This window comes from Anopheles cruzii, chromosome 3, assembly GCF_943734635.1.
Source record: "Anopheles cruzii chromosome 3, idAnoCruzAS_RS32_06, whole genome shotgun sequence".
In the NCBI taxonomy this organism is placed as follows: Eukaryota; Metazoa; Arthropoda; class Insecta; order Diptera; family Culicidae; genus Anopheles; species Anopheles cruzii.
Genome location: NC_069145.1, coordinates 76,015,993 through 76,038,373, shown reverse-complemented (window position 1 = coordinate 76,038,373; position 22,381 = coordinate 76,015,993). Strand labels below are relative to the sequence as shown.

Below are 22,381 nucleotides of genomic sequence, written 5' to 3'. Positions count from 1 at the left end.
ATAACCAAACTAAAGAAAAACAATAATACTAGTTGTAATGAACATTTGTCAAACATCAAGAAGTGATTGCTTTCAACTGGTACTGGATCCTCACTGGAATCGCTTAACGCATGTAGGTGGCCAACTTCAACAAGGATTACGAAAGAGTTAATCATGTGGAAATGGTTATCTCTTTTTCCATACTTCAACATAAAAAAGTAACAATAGAATAATGGCGAACATCAAACACATTTTAGTGCCAGTAACGCATACGTCATATGGCAGTAACAGAGAAGCGTTACTAAGAGAAACTTACAACCCACATCGATAGTTAAGAAGGAGTGTTCTTCTTGCGCGTATAATTTACACAACAAAAGCATCCACAGATAAACATAAAGAAGCACTTACAGATGTAGAACTGGGTGAAAAACAGCATACAAAACACAATAAAAATGTATAGAGTGTAATCGTCGGTAAGCATTGTGTAACTCTGATGCAGCAGAACATAACTGGTGAACATAAAACGATTTCCATACACCTAAATTTAAGAGAAAATGAAGAAAAATATATATTTTTATTTCGTTTTTATACGAGTAAACGACGCACGCGAGCAGAAAGACGGCTGCTAACGAAAGAATAACAATAATGGAGCCACAGAGAGAAATCGCAATAACCACAGACGAAAAAACAAAAGGAAAACAATTGCAGCATCTTAAGTAAGAAATATCAACAATGATCATACACTTATGTTACCTAGCTGAGCACTCTATTGATCATAACGATAATATATCGTGCAGAAGCGGGTAGCAAGCGAAAGCGTAGTCGAACACAAATAAAACACAGACCCTAACTCGAATGAACCGATTTTGTTTCTTATATTTCGTCGAACAATACAAATAGTAAAAATGAGGTACAAAACTATCCCATAGATGATAAACTGCTGACCAGTATGGGTCCAGCACAAGAAGTACAGCCATGACGATTTAGTCAGCTAATAATTTACTTTTGTATATGTTAATTTTATTATTTGTTTTTTTTTAGTTTCAAATCGAAACTAGAATTCGTGAAACCATTCAAAATGTACCCACGCACATGTATGAACCACTAAGGCGCCAAAACGGCCACAAACATACGCTGATAAGTCAAAGTAGAATAGAAAAAAAGAAAACACAGGTACAAATATTACTGTACACAAGTCTAATAGTAGTGAAAAACGTAAAAAAGGAATAATTCAACAAGAAGCGTAACATTATGCGAATGTTATAAACTCGTGGTGCACCACAGACAATGTCGCAGTAGAAACTATGGAGACGATACAAGCAAATCGAGCAGGATAACAATTAAACAATTTCGTTCAATTAAGTTGGACTCAACAGTTCGTCCTTCTTCCTTTTTTATACCACCTGCTTTTGTGTTTATACACCCAGAAGTTTTTTTAATGTAAAGCAAACAAGTACAGCCCGTATAGTGTACCCTTAATGTTCCCAAACTATGAATTATATGATCAACATTAATAAATGTTTTGAATATAAAGTAGCTGGTCAATGGCAGGCCCGGCAGCATATGCCGGTTGTAGGCTTCATTTTCGTTAGTGGCGATTGAATTAGGCAAACGTCCTGATTGTTTCCATTTTTTTAATTTTAAACGAAAGAAACGAAGAAGTACACATTTTTGGCGGAATTTGTTTCAAAAGGATTCGATGTTCCGCATTCACCAAAGTAGTGGTGAGTTTTGGACTGTGCAGTCAAAGGTTTTCACCACACTGACAGCAAACCGACAGCATCTGGAACTGTCAACGATGTAAACATTGCAATCGGTGCCGGTATTTTTCCTGTGATTGATTACATCAGCTCCATGTTCTGGTTTTCTATATCTTGCGACGAATTTTCCGAATTTACTTTCAATGTACTCTGCAACAACTGATACCACTAACGGTAGGCCTTCGACGCAACGGTCCCCACCGATACCAAATGCCGTCATCGATCGTAGGGAAGGCGATGAGAAGCAGTGGGGCTACGATTTGTATCCAGAACGACGAGGGGAAAAGTTTAAACCGAGCTGGGGCCGTGTCCTACTCGGTATGGAGGGAACGGAAAATTTGGATAAAATCAAGTGCGAACGGAATGTGTATGCTTGTGTGAAGAAAAGCCCGATGGTCAAGCTGATGATGGGGGCACTCAAGAGTTCCGGATGGTAATTTGTGTGGAAAACTGGTAAGACAGCAAAACTAAATCTTGCTCTATTTCGGACCTCTTGTTTTAGCGAAATCGACATTCGACGGCACATAGCGTGTGAGGTGTGCGACACATCGGTTAGCGGGGGATACGATCCGGTGCTAAATCAGGTTGTTGTTTGCCAGAACATTGCACGTAACGAAGGCATCGTGCAGGGTGTGCTGACGCACGAAATGATTCATATGTTCGACTACTGCAACAATAAGCTAGATTTTAAAAACATTGACCACTTGGCGTGCACGGAAATCCGGGCCGCCAATCTGACGCACTGTTCATTCTTGAGCGCCTGCACACAGGGTGACGCATCACCATTCAAAATCAGACAAGCCCACGCGGTAAGTGTGAATATGCCCACGCCATGCCCACACCACTGTTAAAGCGTGCTTTCTAACATGAATTGTTGATTGTTTTTTACAGGACTGTGTTAAAACCAAAGCTCTGAACTCGGTACTGGCGGTGCGCAAGGTAACGTCGGAAGAGGCTATTGCGGCGGTAGAGCGAGTCTTTCCTAAATGCTACAACGACCTGGAGCCAGTCGGTCGGCGGATACGGCGCAACTCGAAGGACATGTACAAAGCATATATGGAAGGCCCAATGTATGGGTACGACGTTGATTAGCGAAAAGCAAACAATGGCGAATACTAATGCTTGTTGGTGTCGGGATTTGTGGACGCAATAAAAACTCCAGTAATAAGTGTGTACAGTAGAAAATTTTGCCATTGCAGTGGTTATTTATTTGTCGTCTTCAATTGCGCGTCCGTAAGATACAGTCTCTTAAATTAATTTTGCTTTAGTTTTAGATTATTACGAAATACTAAGTGTTTATCATACACTGTTCGGCGATATAACGGTAGTGGAAGTGGTAGCGTCATCATAACTGTAGTCATCATCCGGCGAATTGAAGTCTGAAAGAGAGCAAAGGTATGTATCATTTGAGCTTTTCCTCAAATCATTTAGGTCTAAAATTAACAAGGGACAACACGACTTACTGCCAAATATCATCCCTGCAATCATTTCACAAATCGCTGGCAAATATTCGCACATGTTCTAGAAACGGTTCTATCCGGTAAGGTATTATAAGACTAAGAAAATGTAAAATTTTAAACTCACTGCTCACGTCGCGGCGAATGAAAAACGAATATTCACACAACGACGGCGTCCCAATCGGTTTTAACCATTTCCATGCATCCGAAAAGTGTTGGACATCATCCGGAACTAATGACTTAAATTGGCATTAATAATTGCTCCGATCATTAAACAAGAATATCCGGCCAACAAATGTAGATCATTTAGCGATCACGTTTATGCGTCCACACACAGCTTTGAGGTCCCAATAGCGTGCGTACGATGTCATGGACTGTACTGGTGTTGCGTCATTACTGGCCGTTAATGCTCATATTCGCACGTTTCATAGTTGCCATAGCAAATGCTTTTCCATTCCGGCAAAGTTCAAGGTTAAAAGGTTTCCGCTGTCTGAGTATTCGTGATAAAAACCACGCCACACCTGTGGATATTTATTCCCTCAAACTGTAGGTAGTGATTAACCGTACTACCTGTGGCTATTTGAGGCAGCTGTAGCGGAATTTCATTCTCGAATTGTGCAGCAACATGTTGTCGAGCACGTGTCGGTCACCTGTTTACGATCAACAAGTGCATGGAAAATGGCTTCCTTCAAAGTTGATTTTTGATCCTAGCAACTAGAACTGTACTACGGTATCGGTGGTAACCAAATATTAAGAGACACATGATCGATTAGCGTAGAGCTTCCGTCTAGTAGTCATTCGTGTTCGAGCTTCCGCGACGTTCAGTGGCAAAGTCTGATGTCGTAGAGGCGACATTTTTGTAGTGTAGTTTTCTTTCTAGACGGGTTATAGGAATTCTTTAGACCATTCGCATAAGAGAACTGGGCTTGGTCAGGAAAGGCTGTTAGCGTAAGTAAATTCTTCTGGTACCATTAAATCTCTTCTGTTCATTAGCTCCGGTTCATTAACCCTCTACTGGTACCGGGGATTTGTTTCGCTACATTAATTTGTTGGAAGTTTTTCCAGTTCGTTGGTTTTATTCGTTTGAAGAATTTAGATTCAACCGTTTTACAAAGTCCTATTCCAATTGAAATTTGTTTCAAGTTGGTTGAAAATTTTTCTCCAGTACCTAAAACTGTTTTATCCAGTGTCATAGAAACCTGTTTATGACACTCGATTATCCGTTGCCAACGTTGCATTCCTGTACTCAAAATCGTCAGCTGGTTCTCGACGTGCGCAGTTTGCAACCTGTTGCTGTTGGCCACATGTTGGTGCCAGACTTTGGACTGATTACTTATCGATAATGCATAGGTGATAGGTGCGCACGCCCCAAATTCGATCCCAATGAAGCGCGCAATGGACCGCAATGGGCCGTCGGCTACGATACGCGGAAAACCCATCGATGGCAACCACTCGGGAACTAAGGTCCCGTCGGCCGGCCCGTCGGGACTTCTGTCCAAAATCAGCCGAAAGGCACATCCGGAGCACAATTCGAAGCAGATTTGGCGCGAACTGAACATGCCCACCGATTGTGACTTCCTGGGACCGAGCGTCTTCAGTTTGCCCGAGAAGCTGCTGAGACACAGCACAAAGATGCGACCGTCTCCACTGGCGCGCCCGAGACCGGACCGGAATGCGGACAAAAAGAGTAAGCCAAGTGAAATCTCGCAACTCGTGGCGAAGATCACTGTTTCGTTGCTTCCAGAAATTCGTTCCTACACGGCACTGCGTAAGGATCGCGAAGACTTTCGGCGTCGCCTGGTGAGGCTGATCGTGCGCAAGGAGCATGAAAAGGATGACCCCGAAAACACCTTCCCGAACGTGGAGGAGCGTGAGCTGCTCCGCTACTATCACTACATACGGCACGGAATCGATACGGTGCACGTGTCGCCGGTGGATAAGCGGGTCCTGCTTCGCATCCTGCGGCTGATTCCGAAAAACCTGAGCCGCTGGAAGCAAGCGTTGCGGGACATAATTGGCGAAATCAAGGAGGACTACTCGTTTGCGGTACGCAAAGCGGTCGTGGACTTTGTGCTGGGCGACGCGATGACAAAGTACGCCCGGAAGGAGGAAATTACACCGGGGCGGGCGGAGATAAAGGAGATGCGCCTCAAGTGGAAGCACCGGTACGATGAGAATCGGGCAAAGATCCGTCGCAATCTGTTCTCCATCAATGCGTGCTCCGAGCAGATCCTGGAGCTTTGGGATACAACATTCAAACAGCTGCTGCTTGTCGACGTCAAAGAGCTGGAAGCGAAGGGTGAAGCGTACGATTTAACGGAGTTTACGGTTTGTATGCGGAATGGGTTGCTGGTCAGCTTATTACGTTATCGATTTTTTGAATTCCTAGTCCACAGTCAACCAGCAGATAGAAGAAGCACGGCTGACACTGTCTGATAAATGGTACGGAGCGATCAAGACCATTTTCCACAAGGGCACCAAGAAGAAGCTGATCCCGGATGAGTCGAAACCGAAGATGCTGAAAAAGTTTTTCAACTCACTCGCGACGCTCATGACACGGCAGCTGCAAAACTTGTGCATCAGCAGCATCGAGGCCTACACGCACTACATCTGTGACGTTGGGGTAGGTGTCGACGTCAGCTTCTAGCTACCGCCAGATGCACGATCTTATCTTCGTTACGTGTTTGCAGCGCTCGAATCAAGGCTTTCGGTTGACGATTCTATTGGAAAACCAGGACTCGCTGTCGTTCATTCCGAGTTTCCCGCGGTTCCAGATCGAGATACTGAAGATCATCGACAATGTGGCGAAATCGGTCAAAAGCTTTCCGCGAATCGAACGCCAGATCTATCCCGACTTTCCCTGTCCACACGATTTTTTGCGGGTGGGTGAATGATCCCTTTGAACTGACGTATGTTAACGCGTGTCTTAACCTTCCCCGGAATTGCAGCCCGAAATCCCGCCCGAGGTGATCAACGTGTGTAAGCAAAGGATTCACGAGGTACTGGAGGAGCAACGTATTGGGCCCGAGCTGCGGATGCAGGATTTCGACAACTACATGACCCTGATGAACGGTTCGGACATCGACGAGATCGAGCGGTTCATGGAGAAGCGGCCAAGCTTCGAGGAGTATTGCACCTACATTCAGCGGTACAAAAAGATGGAGAACGATGTGGCACGCGAAATCTACGGTGTGTTGTCGATGGGTTTTTACGAGTTTCATCGCGAAGGTCTGATCGACACGCTGGAAGGGTTGGCCAAGTTCATGCAGCAGGAGTTGATCGCGAAGATGACGGCCGACCAGCAGAGCGGCGCCCATCAGCTGGCAATCGAGTACGAGGCCATATCGATGAAAATCACCACCATACCGAAGGACACGGTCGAGCTGATGTCCCTGAAGGCGTACGCCATTCAGATGGAAGAGACGACCATACCCGAGATGGAGGACCGGTTGAAGAAGAACTTGCACCACCTGCTCTACCTGACGGACTACACGATCTACACGCCGTTGGAAATCAAGCAGAACAACAACACGTTCCAGTGGTACATGAAAATGGCGACGATCTTTCAGGACCACAAGAACATCGTCGCGGAGAAGGTGATCGAGTATCAGGACGCGCTGAAGCGGCGCATCGAAAGTTTCCGGCGCGACCTGGAGCTCTTCTGGCAGCAGGTCAAGGAGTACGACTCGTGGGGTGACATTAAGAATCTGCAAAAGTACAAAAAGAAAGCCACCGCGCTCGACAACAAGCTTGTGGCGGCAATGGAAAAGATTGACCACATCAACGAGGAGGAGACGGCGTACGGCTGGGACCTGTCGCAGTACCCCATTCGGAAGCAGTGCCACGATAAGCTGGCACCGTACAAGCAGCTGTACGACGCCGGGCAGGAGTTTATGGACAAACATGACCTGTGGATGCACTCGCAGGTTGGTTCGCACGATCCGGAGCAGGTCGACGACACGGTGGGAACGCTGTACCGCAGCGTGTTCAAGCTGGAGAAGCATTTTTCCGACTCGTACCAAACGCAACGCTTGGCGCACGATGTGAGCAGGAACGGAACGGATGCGTCAAAGCGAGGCTAAAATGTGTTCGCATGTTTTTCAGATTAAGAACCGAATCGATCAGTTCAAGACGCACATGCCGATCGTGCAAACGTTGGGCAACCCCGGCATGAAGGAGCGCCACTGGGAGCAGGTGTCGGAAATCATCGGGTTCCCGATACGCATCTCGGCCGAGCTGACGCTAGAACGGGTGATCGATTACGGGTTGGACGATTACATACAGCGCTTCGAGACGATCTCGGAGAGTGCGACGAAGGAGAACAACCTCGAGAAGGCGATGATCAAGATGGTGAACGAGTGGAGCGATATGGCGTTCGTGGTGTTACCGTACCGGGACACCGGCACCTACATCCTGTCGGCGATCGACGACATTCAGGTGCTGCTGGACGATCACATCATTAAGACGCAAACGATGAAGAGCTCGCTGTACATCAAACCGTTCGAAAAGGATATCATGTAAGTTAGGCTGCCCGAGTAGTGTGTCCCCCATAATCATTAATTCTCTGCGCGTGCCACAGTGCCTGGGAGAGGAAGCTGATGCTTCTGCAGGACATCCTCGATGATTGGCTGAAGGTGCAAACGACCTGGATGTATTTGGAGCCGATCTTTTCGAGCCCGGACATTCAATCGCAGATGCCGGAAGAGGGTCGCCGATTCAGTGCGGTCGACAAGATCTGGAAGGATCTGATGAAGTCGGTGCACGCCGACACGAAGGTTCTGGTTGTGCTGGAAATAGACAAAATGTCGGAGAAACTGAAGAAATCCTACGGCCTGCTGGAGGTTATCCAGAAGGGGCTGAACGAATACCTGGAAAAGAAACGGCTTTACTTCCCGAGGTTCTTCTTCCTCTCGAACGACGAGCTGCTGGAGATCCTGTCCGAAACGAAGGATCCCACGCGCGTCCAGCCGCACTTGAAGAAGTGCTTCGAGGGTATTGCCTCGCTGCACTTCACCGAAGCCCTCGACATCACGATGATGCGCTCGAGCGAGGGCGAGGAGGTCGAGCTGGTGGAGGAGGTGTCCACGGGCAAGGCGAAGGGCCAGGTGGAAAAGTGGCTGCTCGATCTGGAGCGCTCGATGAAGAAGAGCATCCACCTGAAGGTGACCAACTCGTACGAGGCGTACACGGAAACCGAGCGCCACCGGTGGGTGCTGATGTGGCCGGGCCAGTGCATCCAGTGCATTTCCTGTGCCTTTTGGACGCTGGAGACTACGCTGTGTTTCGACAGCGAAAACCCGCTCGCGGCCCTGGAAGAGTACCTGGAGACGTGCAAGGTTCAGATATCGTTTATCGTGGACCTGGTCCGCGGGAAGCTGGCCATGCAGAATCGCCTCACGCTCGGTGCACTGGTCGTGCTGGATGTTCATGCGCGCGACGTGCTGCTGGAGCTGATCGAGAAGCGAACGGGGCAGGTGGACGACTTCAACTGGTTGGCCCAGCTGCGCTACTATTACGAGGAACAGAACCTGGCCACGCGTATGATAAACTCGACGCTCCGGTACGGCTACGAGTACTTGGGCAACACGTCCCGGCTGGTGATCACTCCGCTCACGGACCGCTGTTTTCGGACGCTGTTCGGGGCACTCCACCTGCATCTCGGTGGAGCACCGGAGGGACCGGCCGGGACGGGCAAAACGGAGACCACCAAAGACCTGGCGAAAGCCGTCGCCAAGCAGTGTGTCGTGTTCAACTGCTCCGACGGGCTGGACTACATAGCGTTGGGCAAGTTTTTCAAAGGGCTCGCCTCGTGCGGTGCCTGGTCGTGCTTCGATGAGTTCAATCGCATCGACCTGGAGGTGCTATCGGTGGTGGCACAGCAAATTCTGACCATCCAGCGGGGCATTAATGCCGGGACGCCCACGATGGTGTTCGAGGGCACTACGCTGACGCTCGATCCGACCTGCGCCGTGTTCATCACGATGAACCCGGGCTACGCCGGCCGGTCGGAGCTGCCGGACAACTTGAAGGCCCTGTTCCGGTCCGTCGCCATGATGGTGCCGGACTACGTGCTGATCTCGGAGATCGAGCTGTACGCGTACGGCTTTCTGAACGCCAAACCGCTGGCGGTGAAGATCGTGGCCACGTATCGCCTATGCTCGGAGCAGCTGAGCTCGCAGCCTCACTACGACTACGGGATGCGCGCGGTCAAGTCGGTACTGAAGGCGGCCGGTGCACTGAAGCTACGCTACCCGGACGAATCGGAAGACATATTGGTGCTGCGGTCGATCAAGGACGTAAATTTAGCGAAATTCCTCACCCAAGATGTGGCCCTATTCCAGGGCATCATCTCGGACTTGTTCCCGGGCGTGGCGCTCCCGGCACCGGACTACGCAGTGTTCGACGCGGCCGTGCAGGGGGCCTGCACGAAGCACAACAAGCAGTGCACCCCGTTCTTCCTCGAGAAGGTGCAGCAGCTGTACGAGATGATCGTAGTGCGACACGGGCTGATGCTCGTGGGTCCACCACTGGGGGGCAAAACGACCGCCTACCGCATGCTGGCCGAAGCGCTGGCCAGCATCGAGGAGTCGGCGGGCGGCGAGCTGGAGGAGCACCGGGTCCAGTACACCGTGATCAACCCGAAGGCTATCACGATCGGGCAGCTGTACGGGCAGTCGGACCCGGTGTCGCAGGAGTGGAGCGACGGGATCCTGGCGGTCAGCTACCGCCAGTACGCCCAAAGTACGAGCCCCGACCGGAAGTGGCTGATTTTCGATGGTCCGGTCGATGCGATCTGGATCGAGAACATGAACACGGTGCTGGACGATAACAAGAAGCTGTGCCTGATGTCGGGCGAGATCATACAACTCGCCCCGACCACGAACCTCATCTTCGAGGTGATGGACCTGGACGCGGCCTCGCCGGCCACCGTGTCCCGGTGCGGTATGATCTTCATGGAACCGCTGTCGCTGGGCTGGGAGCCGCTGCTGGAGTCGTGGAAGACCACGCTGCCACCGGCCCTGCACTCGATGAACAAGCAGGTGATCACGCAGATGTTTCACCGCTTCTGTCCGCTGCTGCTGTGGTTTGTGCGCAGGGGCGGCGGGCTGCGCGAGATGCTGCCGACGAGCGACTCGAACCTCGTCCTGTCGGTAATGCACTTGTTCGACTGCTTCATGGACGACTACCGGAACGAGGCGTACATGAAGGCGGTCTCGGAGGTGGACGTGCGGGCCCAGCTCGAGGGGGTGTTCTTCTTTTCCTGCATTTGGGCTATTGGCGGCCCGCTCGAGACCGACAGTCGGAGCCGCTTCAGCGAACTCTTCCGCGCACTGACCGAGAAAGTGTTTCCGCCCGAGCTGAACGAGAAGTTCCGCATACCGGAGCATCTGCAGGTGCAGCCCCTGCCGAAGCCATTCATCTTCCAGATCCCGAAGGGTGGCACCGTCTTCGACTACCGCTTCACGAAGGAGGGCAAGGGCAAGTGGCGCCCGTGGGCCGAGGAGATCGGCCAGAGCACCAGCATCCAGCGGGACGTGCCGGTGAATCAGGTGATCGTGCCGACGGTCGAAACGATACGCATCGGTGCGCTCCTGGAGCTGCTGGTGCAGCACGGCAAGTGCCTGCTGCTCGTCGGGCCCACGGGCACCGGCAAGAGCGTCTACACGATCGACTTCCTGCTCAAGCGCAACGACACCAACGTCTTCAAGCCGCTGCTGATCGCGTTCTCGGCGCAAACGACCGCCAACCAGGTGCAGGACATCATCATGTCGAAGCTGGACAAGCGGCGCAAGGGTGTGTTCGGGCCGCCGCTTGGTAAGAAGTGTGTCGTGTTCATCGACGACGTGTCGATGCCACTGCGCGAAACGTACGGCGCCCAGCCACCGATCGAGATCGTGCGCATGTGGCTCGACCACAGCCTCTGGTACGACCGCAAGGACGTGACGGCGATGAAGCTGGTCGACCTGCAGCTGATGTGCGCGATGGGACCGCCCAGTACGGGCAACACAGTGTCTGCCCGCTTCTCCCAGCACTTTAACGCCGTCGCGATGGACGAGTTCGACGACCAGACGCTGACGGGCATCTTCAGCAAGATCGTGCTGTGGCACCTGGATACGCGCGGCTTCTCCAAGGAGTTCGATCCGTGTATCGACGAGATCGTGCTGTCGACGCTCCAGATCTACCGGCAGGCGCGGGCCATCCTCCTGCCGACGCCGGCCAAGTGTCACTATCTGTTCAACTTGCGCGACTTCTCGCGCGTCATCCAGGGTGTGCTGCTGTCCGTGCCGGAGGGCACGGAAACGCTCAACTCCATGCGGCGCCTCTGGGGTCACGAGATTTTGCGCGTCTACGGTGATCGGCTGGTGGACGACGCCGATCGGGAGTGGCTGTTCCAGGAGTTGTGCACCGTGATCCGCGAGTACATGAAGGAGGATCCGAAGGATCTGTTCGATCGGTTCGTCGAAGGCAGCGAGCTGACCGAGACGTCCCTCCGAGCGCTAATGTTCTGCGACTTCACGAACCCGAAGGCGGACACGAAGCTGTACCTCGAGGTGATGGACATCGAGGAGCTCAGCTTTGTCGTCGAGTCGTATCTGGTGGAGTTTAACAACATGTCCAAGAAGCCGATGTCGCTGGTGCTGTTCCGGTTCGCGATCGAACACCTGTCGCGCATCTGCCGCATCATCAAGCAACCACGCAGTCACGCCCTGCTGGTGGGAGTTGGTGGTTCCGGCCGGCAGTCACTCGCCCGTATCGCTTCGCACATCTGCTCGTACGAACTATACCAGGTCGGTGCCGGGGGGCGGCTGGTGGACTTGTGGGGTATTTAATACAGCTGGGTGCTCTTCCGCAGGTGGAAATCTCCCGTCAGTACGGCATGACGGAGTGGCGCGATGATATGAAGAATCTGCTGAAAAAAGTTTGCGGCGCCGATCAGCACATTTGCTTCCTGTTCACCGACACGCAGGTCAAGGAGGAGGGGTTCCTGGAGGACATAAACAATTTGCTCAACTCGGGCGAAATTCCCAACTTGTTCACCAACGAGGAGAAGAGTGAGATCATCGAAAGGATGCGCCAGATGGACCGGCAAAAGGAGAAAAGTCAGCAAACCGACGGCAGCATCGTGGCGCTGTTCAATCTGTTCGTCACGGTAAGGTGTTGCCTCGGGCGGGCTTGAGTGGCAGGTGGGTAAACTATCTCCTACTGCTTATTGCTTGCAGATCATCCGCGATCAACTCCACATCGTGCTGTCGATGTCGCCGATCGGAAGCGCTTTTCGTAACCGCGTCCGTAAGTTCCCCTCGATCGTGAACTGCTGCACGATCGATTGGTTCCAGCCGTGGCCCAAGGATGCGCTGACGGCGGTGGCCACCAAGTTTTTGTCGACGGTCGAAATGGTCGACATGGAGCGGCAGTGTTGCATCGACATGTGCATGGAGTTCCACACCACCACCCAGCAGCTGTCGGACGAGTTTCTGATTCGACTCAACCGGTACAACTACGTCACGCCGACGTCGTACCTCGAGATGATCCACACCTTCAAGACGCTGCTCGACCGCAAACGGACGTACGCAGGGCAATCCGATGGGCTATTCCCCCCGGGTCGATGACTGTTTAACCGACTTTCCTTTCTCACTTGCAGTGAGGTGCTCACGGGGAAGAACCGCTACCTGACCGGGTTGAAGCAGCTCGAAATTGCGGCCCAGCAGATCGGCGTGATGCAGGAGCAGCTGGAAGCGGTGCAGCCGCAGATGAAGATTGCCGCCGAAACGGTGGCCCAGCAGATGGCCAAGGTGCAGGCGGACAGTGAGGTGGCCGCCGAACAGAAGCAGCTGGTGGAGAAGGACGAAGCGGCCGCCCAGGAACAGGCGGCCGCCGCGAACGCCATCAAGGAGGTGTGCGACGCGAAGCTCGCCGACGCGATGCCCATTCTGGAGGCGGCCATGGAAGCGCTCAACACGCTGACGCCGGCCGATATCACGATCGTGAAAACGATGAAAAGCCCCCCGATCGGGGTGAAGGTGGTGATGGAGGCCGTCTGCATCCTGAAGGACTTGAAACCGGACCGGGTTCAGAACCCGTCTGGCATGGGCATGATCGAGGAGTACTGGGGGCCATCGAAACGGTTGCTGGGCGACATGAAGTTCATGGAAGGGCTGCTGAACTTTGAGAAGGACGATATCCAACCGAAGGTCATCCAGAAGCTGGAGGAGCGCGTGCTGACGAACGAGAACTTTGACCCGGAAAAGGTAAAGGCGGCCTCGACGGCCGCCGAAGGGCTGTGCAAATGGGTCATAGCGATCGTGAAGTACGACAAGGTGGCGAAAGAGATTGCCCCGAAAAAGGCGGCCCTGGCGGAGGCTCAGGAGAGCTACAATGTAGGTTAAGCGAAGCTTGCCAAGCTGACGGCGCTGTTCATACGTATCTAACCTTCCGTCTTTTTGGCAGTCCGCAATGACGGTGCTGAACGCCAAGTTGGAGCAGCTGCGCATAGTAGAGGAGAACTTGGCCGATCTGCAGCGCAAGCTTGACGAGCAGATAGCGCAACACGCCAAACTGCAGGCCAACGTCGAGCTGTGCATGAAAAAGCTGGAACGTGCCACAGAAATCATCACGGGGCTGGGCGGTGAGAAGGACCGCTGGCAGACGGCGGCCGACACGCTGGCCCAGGTCTACGACACGCTCACCGGGGACGTGCTGATCGCTTCCGGGATCGTAGCGTATCTCGGCCCATTCACGATGCAGTTCCGGGCGCAGCAGATCAGCCAGTGGAAGGAGCGTTGCGCCGATCGGGGTATCATCTGCTCGCGCGACTTCCAGCTGGTCAACGTGCTGGGCAACCCGGTCGACATACGGGCGTGGAACATCTTCGGCTTGCCCAGCGATGCCTTTTCGATCGAGAGTGCAATCATCATCCAGTAAGGGAGGGCGAGAGAGTGAGGGTGGTGGATGGGACTCTCGTTTGGTTTTGCTTTTTGTGTACTCGGGAATGAGTATCCCGGCGGACACGCGATCTTTCGAGAGAAAATAAGAACCATTTGTTTCGTTGCAGCAACGCCCGACGCTGGCCACTGATGATTGACCCGCAGGGGCAGGCGAACAAGTGGGTTCGCAATATGGAGAGGGCGAACCGGATCTGCATCATCCGACTGACCCAGCCGGACTACACGCGTGTCCTGGAGAACGCCATCCAGTTCGGGTTGCCGGTGCTGCTGGAGAATGTGGGCGAAGAGATCGAACCCATGCTGGAACCGATCCTGTTGAAGCAAATCTTTCGCCAGGGCGGAACGATGTGCATCAAGCTCGGTGACTCGGTGATCGAGTACAATGATTCGTTCAAGTAAGGACCCCGCTAACTTGCCGCTATTCGTCTTCCATTTATTCGCCGGTGATTTTCACTTCACGACCGCCCCCGAAGGTTCTACATTACGACGAAACTGCGCAGCCCGCACTATTTGCCCGAGATCGCCGTCAAGGTGACGCTGCTCAACTTTATGATCACGCAGACGGGGCTCCAGGATCAGCTGCTGTCGATAACGGTAGCGCGCGAGCGTCCCGATCTGGAGACGGAGAAGAACTCGCTGATCGTGCAGGGGGCCGAGAACAAGCGGCAGCTGCAGGAGATCGAGGACAAGATCCTGCAGGTGCTGTCGTCCGAGGGTAACATCCTCGAGGACGAGACGGCCGTGTCGGTCCTAAGCTCGTCGAAAACGCTGGCCAACGAAATCAACGAAAAGCAAATCATTGCCGAGGTAACTGAGCGTCAGATCGATGCCGCCCGTTTGCAGTACACGCCGATCGCGGCCCATTCGACGGTGCTGTTCTTTACGATTGCCGACCTGGCGAGCATCGATCCGATGTATCAGTACAGCCTGAGTTGGTTCGTCAATCTCTTTACCGCGGCTATCGACAATACCGAGAAGGTGGACGAGGTGCCGGCCCGCTTGGAGGACCTTAGGACCTACTTCACGTACAGCCTGTACGAGAACATCTGCCGCAGTCTGTTCGAGAAGGACAAGATACTGTTCTCGCTGCTGTTGGCCACCAACCTGCAGCTCGACGCCGCCCAGCTGGAAACGGCCGAGCTGATGTTTCTGCTGACCGGTGGCGTTGGGTTGGATAACCCGGATCCGAATCCCGCCAGCGATTGGCTACCGGCGAAGAACTGGGATGAAATCTGCCGGCTGACGGGTGCGTTCGGAGACGTGTTCGAGGGGCTGCAGCAGCACGTCACCGGCCAGTTGGCTACATGGAAGCAGTTCTTCGACGATGAAACACCACACGCAGCGACGGTGCCCGATCCGTGGAGTGGCCGCTTGACGGCATTCCAGAAGCTGCTGCTACTGCGCTGTTTCCGCCCGGATAAACTGGTCCCGGCGATCGAGCTATACGTCGCACGTAAGTCAAACTGGTCAACTGGTGGTAAAGAGGGGCATTTCGGGGTGGGATGGGTTGGGTTAAAGGTCACTAATATCTGAGTGTGCGCCTTGTTTATCGTAGAAACGATGGAACCAAAGTACGTCGAACCTCCTCCGTTCAATCTGAACGCGTCGTACGACGAGTCCAACTGCTGCGTACCGCTGATCTTCGTCCTAACACCCGGTACCGATCCGACGGCCACATTGCTAAAGTTCGCCGACACCCAAGGGCTCGGTGCTAGTCGGCTGTTCTCGTTGTCGCTGGGCCAGGGTCAGGGTCCGATCGCAGCGAAAATGATCGACGAGGGCACCAAGTTCGGTAACTGGGTTCTGCTGCAAAACTGTCACCTTGCCCAGAGCTGGATGCCGACGTTGGAGAAAATCTGCGAAAGCTTCCAGCCCGACACGACCCATCCGGACTTCCGGCTGTGGTTAACCTCCTACCCGACGGAGCACTTCCCGGTGGTGGTGCTGCAGAACGGCATCAAGATCACCAACGAGCCGCCGAAAGGTTTGCGCATGAACGTGACCCGCTCCTTCACGAGCGATCCGATCTCGAACGTTGAATGGTTCGAAGCCTGTAAGCAACCGGCCAGCTTCAAGAAGCTGCTGTACAGTTTGTGCTTCTTCCACGGCATCGTTCAGGAGCGGCGTCAGTTCGGCCCGATCGGCTGGAACATCCCGTACGAGTTTAACGAAACCGACCTGAGCATCAGCATGACACAGTTGCGCATATTTATGGACGAGTACGAAGAGGTCCAGTACGTGGCGCTACGCTATCTGACGGGCGAGTGTAACTACGGTGGGCGTGTAACCGATGACTGGGATCGTCGCTGCCTGAACACGATCCTGGCAAAGTTTTACCAACCGGCCGTGCTGGACAGCGCGGGACACTACTTCGACGATGCCGCTCAATACCCGGTGCCGGAGCTGAAAGAACACGAAGAGTTTGTGGCATTCCTTAAGGATCTACCGGCGATCGCGCGGCCAGGAGTGTTTGGTTTACACGAGAATGCCGATATCACGAAGGACCAGAAGGAGACGGACTCGTTGTTGGCCAGCACGCTAAAGACGAAGGTATGTAAATGGGTTCCAATGTCACGGTGAGTGTGTAACTGACCCGTTCGTTGGTTTTATGCGATACCCAGGATCGTACGGTAAGTAGCGGAGGGGCAATTGACTTTGTTCATGATTATTTCGGTATCTTTTTAACCAAGCTCATGATGATGGCATTGTTCAGCTAAGTATTTGAATGAAACAAACTTAACTTTTGGGAGTATGATGAGATATAATTTGCCACCGAAAACTAATATAAAAAAATTACATTTTTTCACACATGCACGTCGCAGGATTTGCTCTACATGAAGGTAAAGTATTTAATCGGAAGGGCAAGATTTAAGGGCTTCGTAGTAAACTATTTATTAGAATACTGATATAAAACACTATTTCCTATTGGCAAACGATCTCAAATTGGCATTGGCAGATTCTAGAGGATCAAAAGGTTTGTACAAAATTCAAAATTGCACTTCGTCAAATGATTGTAGCAGTCAAATTGCTCTTTTTCGTGATAATATAGCAAGCACGCTGGCTAGAGGTATAAATCAATATTGTAAGGGTTTTCAAGATCTGTTTGTCGTAAAGGACAAATTTTAAAATGTCCACTTGATATCCATTAAATTGACTAAATTAACTATTTTCGAAATTTAACATCATCTCGAAACGATCATTGCGATTATCTTATGTTCGTATGCATGCTTCCGCTCCGTTGTAGAACACTTCGACCGGTGTGTTTAAGGAATCTCCAGCAGAGTTGGTCATTCGTGTATCGAGCGATATTTTGAAGCGTTTGCCACCGGAATTCGATCGTGATGCGGCCTTGGAAAAGTATCCTACCGATTATCATCAGGTAACGCATTGACTGGTCGCGAAATGGTCTCTGGGTAAAGCAGTACGTATCGTTTACATCCTATCAGAGCATGAACACGGTGCTGGTCCAGGAAATGGTACGGTTCAACGCCCTCCTAAACTGCATACGGAGCAGCCTTGAAACGGCTCGAAAAGCAATGCAAGGATTGGTGGCCATGTCACCGACGGTGGAGGAAGTGGTCGGGGCCATTTTGATCGGAAAAATACCTTCAGTTTGGGCAAAACGATCCTATCCGAGCTTGAAGCCGCTCGGATCGTACATCACGGATTTTATTGCGCGCCTAGAGTTCCTTCAGAAATGGTACGACGAAGGACCGCCGGCCACGTTCTGGGTTTCCGGGTTCTTCTTCACCCAAGCCTTTCTGACCGGAGCCCAGCAGAACTACGCCCGCAAGTACGTGATCCCGATCGATCTGCTGGTGTTCGACAACGAAGTACAGCGAGCGACGGAATTTAACGATCCACCGGAGGATGGCGTGTACGTGTACGGGCTGTTTTTGGAAGGCACTCGGTGGGACACTGAAAACGGTTATCTGTCGGAATCGATACCTCGGGTCCTGTTCGATACCATGCCTCATGTAAGTTGCTTCAGATCGAACGGGAAGATGATCATGATCCAGCAAGGCGTCACGTTGCACTTCTAGATTCTACTGAAACCGATAAAGAAGGAAGATTTCGTACCGAGACATACGTATACCTGCCCCGTGTACAAAACGGCCGAACGCCGCGGAACGCTCTCGACGACGGGACACAGCACTAACTTCGTGATTGCCCTGCTGCTGGACTGTGCCCCCAACGCTAGGCCGGAGCACTGGGTTATGCGCGGAGCTGCCATGCTGTGTCAACTGAGTCACTAACCTTTTTGGAAATTCATATGAAACATTTTATAAAATTAAATATTCAGTGCTATATAATTGCCGCATAAATTTTTGAGTACTTTACACAAACGTGTCAGCAGCTTAGGATAGGACATTTTCTAACAAATATCAACTCATTAGATAATGAACATTTTTGGAGTAAACTTTGGGTCGCGATCACCAGTAAGACTAACTCCCTTAATCCCATAATCTATCTATATCTTCTTCTTCTATCTATCTATCTTCTTCTATATATATATATATAAATGGATGTTTGTCTACAAACGTAACACAAAATTCAGCATGGTGGAAGTTTTGGGGAAGCGGAAATGTTCTGATGAATGTTTGAAACTACTCCCGTCTTTACAAAGGGGGGCTCTCATACAAAATCTGGCTAAATTTAAGCAAAACTCGGAGAGTTTTCAAGCAATTTGAACCAACCGGGAACGCGCACCGGGAACAGCTAGTTGTACATATTTATATCGATTTCAAGTTTTTATTATTATCTAAAAAGCAACGGAGAAATCAAGGGGATAAATAAAAACCATCAAACGTGCGACTTCGATCTAAGACAAAAGAGTAAATATGAATTAATGTCTGTACATAAGCTTAAACTTGCACAGTTAATGGAACAGTTAAATTTAACGTTATAATTACTTTTTCTCTTGTCGCAACGTTTTCTTCGTTGTATCCCGTTTTCTATGTTCCATCAAAGACAATGTTTCGTGAGCAATCACTTTGATTGTACTGATTAAAACAAATGCTATTGATTCTTTTTATGAATCTTCGAATGTCGTGATAGTGCAGCTGATGAATGGAACGCCCTCTTACAGATTTTACACACATAAGGCTTTTCACCGGTATGAATGTGAATGTGATCTGTTACTGCACGAGCAGTATCGGCGCGAGCGAGCGCGCGTAGCAGCGCGCGAAACAGGAAGCCAGCGCGAGCGTGCAAGGGAGACGGCAAGTACAAGTACAGATACAGGGCAAGTACAGATGCACCGGCAAAATAAAGGTTAGACGGATCATCGCGCCGGTACCGGTTCGATCCGGTTTCATCGGCTGCTGCTCCAGCAAGGAAGGATAGAAAGGCAAAAAGGAACAGAAATTACCGCGTGCCGATCGAGCACGGCACCGGAGAAAGGTTAGATAGCTCATCGCACCGACGCGCCGGTGCCAGGAAAGGATAGAAATATAGAAGGACGAAAATAATTTGAACTAGGTCAACGGACCACCGCACTCATTGTTCTAAGTACTATATAAGCCGACCAAAACGGGCAATAAAATTAGAATCTTTTTGGAACTCGAACGGAGAAGTTTATTGCCAATCCTAGTACAGACTAAATCGATCCTCAACCCGGGACAATCTGCCCCATCCGAAAGGTCGAAAGCACCTCTCTCCCCTCTTCAGAATAGGCCCCCACTAGTGAGGGGCAAACTAACTGGAGGGGTATCAGAGAGTAGGGGCTCGAGGCCACTTTCGGGCAGACTCCCAATTTTTGTTGTTAGCGGCCAGGCGAGCGATAAGGTCCCTCCTTCGCGGGACCTGCTCGAAGGGGCGCGAAACAACATGATCGTTTAAGTGGGATAACCGTGGAAACTTGGACGGACAATGCGGACACTGGTGATATTTGTCCTTGTTGTGAATTTTCTTATGTTGTGCCAGATTGCGTAAAGACCTGAATGCTTGGTCACATACTTCACACACAAACGGCTTTTCACCGGTATGAATTCGAACGTGATTTTTAAAATTGGATAACCGTGCAAACTTGGACGAGCAATGCGGACACTGATGATGTTGGTCCTTGTTGTGGATTTTCTTATGTTGTGCCAGATTGCTTAAAGACCTGAATACTTGATCACATACTTCACACACAAACGGCTTTTCACCGGTATGAATTCGAATGTGATCGTTTAAGTTGGGTAACTGTGCAAACTTGGACGGACAATGCGGACACTTATGATGTTGGTCCTTGTTGTGAATTTTCTTATGTCGTCCCAGGTTGCTTGAAGACCTGAATGCTTGGTCACATATTTTACACACATAAGGTTTTTCAAGAGTATGAGTGCGGATGTGATTGTTTAAGTGGGATAACCGTGTAAACTTGGACGGACAATGCGGACACTGATGATGTTGGTCCTTGTTGTGGATTTTCTTATGTTGTGCCAGATTGCTTGAAGAACTGAATATTTGATCACATATTTTACACACATAAGGCATTTCAAGAGTGTGAGCGCGGATGTGAAGCTTTAACTCTGAAGGAAGAGCAAATTTGGAGGGGCAATGCGGGCACTTATGATCCTTGTTGTGACGCACAGAATGCTTCCGAAGATGTTTGGATGATCTGAAGGATCTGTCACAGGTTTTACACGCATAAGGCGTTTCGTCGGTGTGTGTCCGGATGTGAATCTTCAGCTTGCTTGAATGAATATAAGTTGTTGAACAATGAGAGCAATGGTGCTTTTGCTTATTGCGAGGACTTTTTCTGTGATCTCGTTGATCACTCCGACGTTTATACGAGCGCAACCGCTGTAGCGTTTTGTTTTGATCGTTTTTACGTTTCCGGCCAACTTTGAGGTGTTTTCCGGCATCGACGGCAGCGATTTCGTTTCGAATTGTTTCTAATGCTGAATCATTAACACACGTATTAGTTGTCACAGGGCGATCTTCTCGATCCTGGCAGATCAATTTTGTAGGATTAACTCCTTGATCACTCCGACGTTTATACGAGCGCAACCGCTCTAGCGTTTTGTTTTGATCGTTTTTACGTTTCCGGCCAACTTTGAGGTGTTTTCCGGCATCGACGGCAGCTATTTCGTTTCGAATCGTTTCTGATGCTGAATCATTAACACACGTATTGGTTGTCACAATAGCATCTTCTCGATCCTGGCAGATCAGTTCTGAAGGATTTGTTTGGAGGGTCTCCTGTTCTTCGACATCGTCATTCTCGACTTTGATCGCAATTGGATTCTCCTCTGATTCGAATAAATCATCATGTTGGTTGCAACAACATTCATGTGTCCCATTTATTTGATGAGCTCTACAATTGCTCTGATTCAAGAGCAAATCGTGCGCTGCATCCGGTGTGGTGACTTCAGTTTTGATTAACAATTCTGTGTCAACCGTTTGTGCAGCAGAGTGGCCAAGATGGTCTTCACTGATGTCTGCCTCGTTCTTCACTGTGGTTTGCTTTTTGGTAAATCCATTGACCAATGCAATGTTTTCGTTGCATCGCCAGCGAAACGTATACATCTTATCCAAGCGCGATTCGCACTTCGTGCACAAAAACGATGGAACTCCAGGTAATATATCGGCCTGTAAAAATATGAGTCTCATAGTCTTTCTTGTGGAAAAGGCTGAGATGTCTGTGTTAACAATCGTTCTACCTGAAAACCGGTGCAATCGAAGAGTTTTTGAAGCTTATATTGTCCGGTTTCGTCGTTCGGTAGGGGCTCTAAATCGTCACACGCCGCCAAGCACCATCGGCATGTTTTGGGGGTTCTGGAAAATAATGTGCCGTTATACCTTTTAATATGCATCAAACACCAACTTACTCAACACCATTCTTCTTCTTGATAAATGCCGAAGCTTTCATTTTCACTGCAATCGTCTATTTCTGTGCAAAGATTTTCTAAATTCGTCCGCGTGTAGTTTGTTTACTGTTCTGCGGTGCGTTTTGACAGTTTCTTCTTTTGACAGCTCGGTAAAATTTCGTTAACACAGGACTCACGAGCAGTTTATACACTGTAATTGACGGGTAGCTAAACTCGATGAAATGGTTGGTTTTTTCCCATGCCCTCTTACTTACCCACTTGCCCCATACAAAATCTGGGTAAATTGCAGCAAAATTCGAATAGTGTTCAAACAATTTGAGTCAAATTTAGCTGGTGCGAGTTTTGCCATGTATCGGTACGGGAAGCGGGAAGAAAAGCCGATCGGATACCACACCGGGAAGCTCGATCATTTGGAATAGAGGAGT

General features: G+C 50.5%; 3 protein-coding genes across 3 annotated transcripts; 2 read left to right on the top strand and 1 right to left on the bottom strand.

The window, feature by feature from the left end:
• Window positions 1-1,854: 1,854 nt before the first annotated feature.
• On the top strand, window positions 1,855-2,902 carry LOC128273324 (mitochondrial inner membrane protease ATP23 homolog). Its single transcript, XM_053011264.1, has 3 exons — window positions 1,855-2,172; window positions 2,242-2,548; window positions 2,631-2,902. Exons 1-3 carry the CDS (start codon window positions 1,883-1,885, stop codon window positions 2,829-2,831), a joined length of 798 nt encoding a protein of 265 aa, XP_052867224.1. The 5' UTR covers window positions 1,855-1,882; the 3' UTR covers window positions 2,832-2,902.
• Window positions 2,903-4,591: 1,689 nt separating this feature from the next.
• Window positions 4,592-18,398, top strand: LOC128271012 (dynein axonemal heavy chain 7). The gene is made up of 17 exons (XM_053008441.1): window positions 4,592-4,883; window positions 4,941-5,524; window positions 5,586-5,819; window positions 5,887-6,078; window positions 6,145-7,239; window positions 7,301-7,713; window positions 7,776-11,985; window positions 12,051-12,347; window positions 12,418-12,764; window positions 12,840-13,575; window positions 13,646-14,115; window positions 14,250-14,537; window positions 14,616-15,595; window positions 15,698-16,692; window positions 17,387-17,521; window positions 17,589-18,119; window positions 18,186-18,398. The coding sequence occupies exons 1-17, from the start codon at window positions 4,592-4,594 to the stop codon at window positions 18,396-18,398; spliced, it is 12,012 nt and encodes a 4,003-aa protein (XP_052864401.1).
• Window positions 18,399-18,900: 502 nt separating this feature from the next.
• On the bottom strand, window positions 18,901-21,997 carry LOC128271011 (protein krueppel-like). The gene is made up of 4 exons (XM_053008440.1): window positions 21,957-21,997; window positions 20,671-20,821; window positions 20,249-20,328; window positions 18,901-18,904 (listed from the first exon to the last, which is right to left on the bottom strand). Exons 1-4 carry the CDS (start codon window positions 21,995-21,997, stop codon window positions 18,901-18,903), a joined length of 276 nt encoding a protein of 91 aa, XP_052864400.1.
• Between the last annotated feature and the right edge of the window lie 384 nt (window positions 21,998-22,381).